We start from the raw sequence: 5,689 nt of genomic DNA, 5'->3' as shown, positions 1-5,689 counted from the left end.
GGGTGTGAAGTAGTATTTCACTGTGGTTTTGATTTGCATTTCCCTGATGTCTAATGATGTTGAGCATCTTTTCATGTTCATATTGGCTACTTGTACATCTTCCGAAGGGAAATGTCTATTCAGATTCTTTACTTATTTTTTCATTGGGTTGTCTTTTTATTGTTGAGTTATAAAAATTCTTTATATAATCTAGATACAAGTCCCTCATCAGATATATGATTTGCAAATATTTTCTCTCATTCTGTGGATTGTTGTTTCCCTTTCTTGATGGTGTTCTTTGAAGCACAAGTTTTTAATTTTTATGAAGTCCAATTTATCTATTTTCCTTTTATTACTTAGGCTTTTGGTGTCACATCTAAGAAAACCATGTATTTTAATATTAATTCCCATGTCAATAGGGATCACTTGGTGAAGAAATTATATAAAATGAAAAATCAAAGTATGAAAATTATGGAGGACTCAAATTCAGAATCAATTTTCTTGTGACAAAGACACTGTAAGTGTAATAAATACACATAATAAAGTAGTGACTAGTAAATACAATGTTGATCAATCTGCTCAAAGTCTGAATGGCTTTTGTATTAACCAGTGAAAAGTACAAACCCCTTAGAAAAATGATTTCCAATCACTATGTTCAGGTAAAATTTAGTTAAGGTTTCTATCTATAAAATTATAAAATATTTGTGGACAATAAAATAGTCAGAAGTACAGCCTTCTTATTTAAATGAAAACACTTACCTGCTAAGTAATTCTAGTCCAGCAGAGTACTTTGGCAAACATGAAACAGTCCTGCCAACAGAAACACTTATTTTATTAAAATTGTTTCTGATTTAGGCCAATTTAAAAAAAAGTTACATACAAGAATTTTGACACTGTCAATTGTAATGTGAAATACTTTAAAATCAATAATGACAATTTATCTAAACTTTTAGGGAAATGTATTGCTTTATTTCAAAGGTAATATACTATCAGCATCATTTTGCCCAAATATTATGTTTAGCACATAATACAAATATGTTAATGCTAAATAACAAAAAAATTTTTTAAAAGCTCATCATCTATAGGTTGAAAATGAAATGTGGTCATATGCTTTACTTTAATAAAAACTAAAAAAAAAATCACACAACACCAATGTTTTCATATAGAACAGATAACATGGCTAAAGAGGCTTGCTGGCCAAGTACTGTTCCATTATTAATTTGCTTCTTAATGTTTTTAATTCCCTTGGTGTGAAGTTGCTCTTTTACTTTGCTCTTAATATAAAAAGAAAAATAAAAATGATTGTGACAGAACAATAGCCCACTGAATGTCAGGGTAAAGCAATTACGCGTCACCATTTTTTCAACCGTTTTATAATTTTATCAAAAAATTTTAGTGTTACAAACTTTAGAGAGAATTAGTAAATTGTTTGTAGTCAGGTGCACTTACAGATGTAAAACCCACTAAAGTAATTACACTTATCATGGCTACAACCAAGTTGTATGAAATTTAAGTCAAAGTAAATAAAATCTTAGCACAAGCTTACCTTGGTTTGCTTTTTACTTTAGCTTCTCTTGACTTGTCACTTAAAGTCTTCAGCCTAAATTCAACAAGTATAAGTATCATATTCTTATAGCTCAAGAGACTTTTTTCAATTGTAAATTTCACAGCTGTTACATTTTGGGTAGGATAAGCTAAATTTTTTTTGCAAAAATTAAGCACCTCTCCAGACAACAAATATTTGTAAAAACATACAGTGTTTACTATATGTCAGATACCACAAATGAAAAATTTGTAACAAACATGATATGCAGTATATAGTACATAGTCTTTATGTAAGGAACCATGAATGGAAAATTTGTAGCAAGTATTTTTATATTTTTTTCTTGTCCCAAATCTGTTTTAGAAACAATTCCTAAATGTGATTGGACTAGAGAAACCTCATTTATCTGGCATCATTAGGAAAAGGAGTAGTCCACATAGACGAACTTGGTAGGTTTAACAAAGATACCTAAGCACACATTTTATTAAGCAGATGCTATGCCAAGTACTCACATCTCTTTAAGTCCCAACATTTGGTGAAATTTTTAGCTGTTTATAAAAAGCTTTCTAAAATATATTGAAAACCTTTTTCATTAAAGAGGACTTGGCATATTCTATTTAACGTTTTCTGATAACTCTGGGTCCTTATTATGACTATGACTGGCTGCATTTTGTGGCAAAATAGTCTCTTATTTCCAAGCTAGAAATGCCTCTTCATTTACCAACTTAAAACCAATCTACACTAGTTTTTTTAGTTTGTTTGGGATCCTGTGTCTGTTTTCTCCAAATTTAAGTTTTCCATCTCCACCATTGGCCATCTCTTTATCCGCTATCCTTAATGCTTCTGCTAGCTACTTAACTATAGCAGCCTCTTCCCTTTCTATTTGCTTTAAATTATTGGGCTGGAAAACAGATAACTGGGCTAGAAATGCGTATATAAAATAGGCTGTTCTATATATAAAATATGAAGTTCATGCACTTTCTACAATTTATTTTACTTCATTGGCCCACTGTTACCTTTTTTGGCTGCGGACTCTGTATCATATTATTGAGGTTGCCAAAAAGTGAGTGCTAAATTATGATATAATCTCATGTGAGATATTACTGTACATACTCTTCTTAATTTGATTACTTCAACAAATATTCATTTCTAAATAGAGTATGAAGCACAGGCCACAGTGTCACTGCTAGGCCCTACACAGCCGTTGTTAAAACAGAAATAAGTGTTCCTTCTTCAAGACACTTGATTGCCATCGGCCATAAACTGTCCTAATATACAAGCTGACTCTCCTACGAACACTTCAACCCTGTGTTGTGCAGCTGTAAGCTGCACACCTATACGTGCAAACCCCGACACAGGATTCCATCGTTTTTGTCAATAGTTCTGGCTAAGCATCAGAAGGAACTTCTGATAGAATGCTTTTTTAACAAATTGGAAAGCCAATTTCATACAAATATTTTTATTTTACTCTATGTTCTTTTTTAAAAATTAAAATATCAATGAGATTGATTTCTCTATAATGTTAAAAAGACTCAGCAATCTCTTTAGCACAAAACTAATTTGTATATCTCTCTCCAGATGAGTCTAGAGAATTGTACTTAAAAGTTTAACCTGTCCTAGAGATACAATATAAATTTCCAAGTTTATCTTAGAAACTATTATAGTAAATCTAGTTTAAATAGATCACATAACAACGAGAGAAAGATATTTTGATAGCCATGCTCACGATTTCCACTTCAAAATTTGAGACAGGCACTTAGTTGTGACATCCCAGGTAGAATTATCCTAGATGGTCATACACAGCAGTGCATTACAGTCAAAACAATTTTAGAATTATTTTTAGTGATTCAAGACAATTCCATATGGTTAGGTGTTACAAGGATATTGAAAGGGAACTGCTAAGCTCCTCTTTGGACCACTCTCATCTTGCAAATCTCTAGTTGGTATTTCAAATGTTTATTTCTAAAATAGCTTTTTAGAAATAAGTCAAAGAAATCTGCCTCACCCGGGAAGAGCGCAATGATCATAATACCAACATGGGCCAGTGAAGCAACGTTCTCCACAACTAGACTGAAGAACAAAAGGACAGCAACTTGTCTGTTCCCCTTCCCTGATTCCCCAACACTGTTCCCCTCCCCAATTCCCCAATAAAATCTTAAAAAAAAAAGAAGAGGAGAGAACAAACCACAAGTTGGAATACTGCACGAAGAAATGAGAAATGATCAATCATCACTCCCATGAGTATCTCTTTCACTTTGGGTCATGTTAAATTCAGATCAATTTCTATCAACTGAATATGGTAATATTTTATCAAGCAAAGAAATTCATGTTGAATTTCACATCTTTACTTCACTAGCACTTTTATTGTTCAGTCAATTTATTGCATAATGTTGACCATTAATCCCAGTCACATTAATATTTTAGACATCTTTAAAAGTGCAGAACTTTGGATTACTATGTAATGTTTGTTGGGATTAAATAAAGATCACTTTAAAAAAATAAAATAAACTTTGAATTTCTCAATTGTAATATATTAACTTTGGGGTTCTCCTCTGTAACCCATCCCTGAAAAGCAAAAGAAAAAAGTTAGCTGGGAATAAGAGAGAAAGAAGGGATGTGATAAGGCGCTGAAAATAAAATTGTTGAAAGGGTCAGTGAGAGCTTCCCCATGTGGCTCCTTAACAACCATCGGCTTTAAAAATTGGTCTTTAACCAAATGTAATGTGTGGAACTTATCTGATCTGGAATTGAACAATCAGCTGTAAAAAGACATTTCTCAGAACCAGAAAATCTGATTATGGACTGGATAATTGATAATATCAAAGAATTAGTGTTAATTTTGTTAGATATGATGCTGGCATTTATGTAATATCTGTATTTTTTTTAAAGGATTTTTTTTTTAATTGGGGATTTGGGGGATGGGAACAGCACTGGGGAATTGGGGGAAGGGGGACAGACAAGTTGCTGTCCTTTAGTTCTTCAGTCTAGTTGTGGAGGACATCGTCTCACTGGCCCAAGTTGGCACCATCATTGNCTCAGTTGGTTAAGAGCTCACTCAAGAGTTTGAGCTCTGAGCAACAGCGGTTCGAGTCCCGGCCCGAGCTGAGAAGCCGCTGAGCTGCCAACTGGTGGCAGGATGGCTCAGCTAAAAAAAAAAAGTGTCAATGTCATGAAAGATAAAGACAGGCTCAGGAACTGTTTCAGATTAAAGGAGATGAAGGCGATATGGTGACAAAATACAAGGTGTGATCTTGCATTGGATACTGCTCCAGAGACAAGGCCATTAGTGGGACAACTGATGAAATCTGAATAATGTCAGTAGTTTACAGGCATACCTCATTTTATTGCACTTTGCTTTATGGCACTTCACAGATGTTTGTGTTTTTTACAAATTGAAGGCAAGAGCCTCCACCAGCAAAAAGATTATGACTTGCTTTTATTGTGATACTTGCTTTACTGTGGTGGTCTGGAACCTAACCCACAATATCTCCTCAGTATGCAGGTATTTATCAATGTTATTTTCCTGGTTTTCATAATCGTACTATTGTACTTGATCCTCAAAATATGAAGCAATAATTGACAAAATTGAAGGGAGAAATAAACATTCTCCAATAATTGTTAGACAATACCCTACTCTCAATGGATAAAATGACCAGACAGATATAAGGAAAGAAAGAACATGAACAATACAATAAATCAACTAGATATACTTTCTGTCTTATGGATCACCTATTCTGCACATTTCATATAAATGGAATCATACAATATGTGACCTTCTGTATTGGTTTTTTTCACTTGAAATATTTTTAAGTTACATCCACACTGTAGCATCTATCAGTACTTTATTCCTTTTTCAAGGCTGAGTAATAATCCATTGTATGAATATACCACATTTTGTTTATACATTCTCAGCTGATGAATATGTGTGTGGCTGCTACTTTTTGGTTGTTATAAACAACACTGCTTTATGAATAATACTGCTATGCACATTTGTGTACAAGATTTTATGAAGACATAAGTTTTTAATTCTCTTGGTGTAAAATTACTGGGTCACATGTAATCCTATAATTAACTTTTTAAGAAACTGCCAAACTGTTTTCCACGGTGGCTGCCCCATTTTACATTCACACCAGCAATGCATAAGGTTTCTAAAATTTCTTCTCCCCA

At 33.3% G+C, this 5,689-nt stretch overlaps 1 protein-coding gene across 1 annotated transcript in view; it reads right to left on the bottom strand.

Moving 5' to 3' along the window:
* The window catches only part of DTNBP1 (dystrobrevin binding protein 1), a 155,008-nt gene that overhangs the window by 138,139 nt on the left and 11,180 nt on the right, over nt 1–5,689 (bottom strand). Inside the window, exons 2-3 of the mRNA XM_019662181.1 lie at nt 1,526–1,579; nt 739–789 (exon numbers count right to left, since the gene is read on the bottom strand). Coding sequence (XP_019517726.1) covers nt 739–789; nt 1,526–1,579 — 105 coding nt within the window. The remainder of the gene's footprint in view (nt 1–738; nt 790–1,525; nt 1,580–5,689) is intronic.

Source organism: Hipposideros armiger, unplaced genomic scaffold (assembly GCF_001890085.2).
Source record: "Hipposideros armiger isolate ML-2016 unplaced genomic scaffold, ASM189008v1 scaffold_369, whole genome shotgun sequence".
Lineage (NCBI taxonomy): Eukaryota > Metazoa > Chordata > Mammalia > Chiroptera > Hipposideridae > Hipposideros > Hipposideros armiger.
The sequence above is the reverse complement of the archived record's forward strand: the minus strand, read 5'-3'. Positions and strand labels throughout refer to the sequence as shown.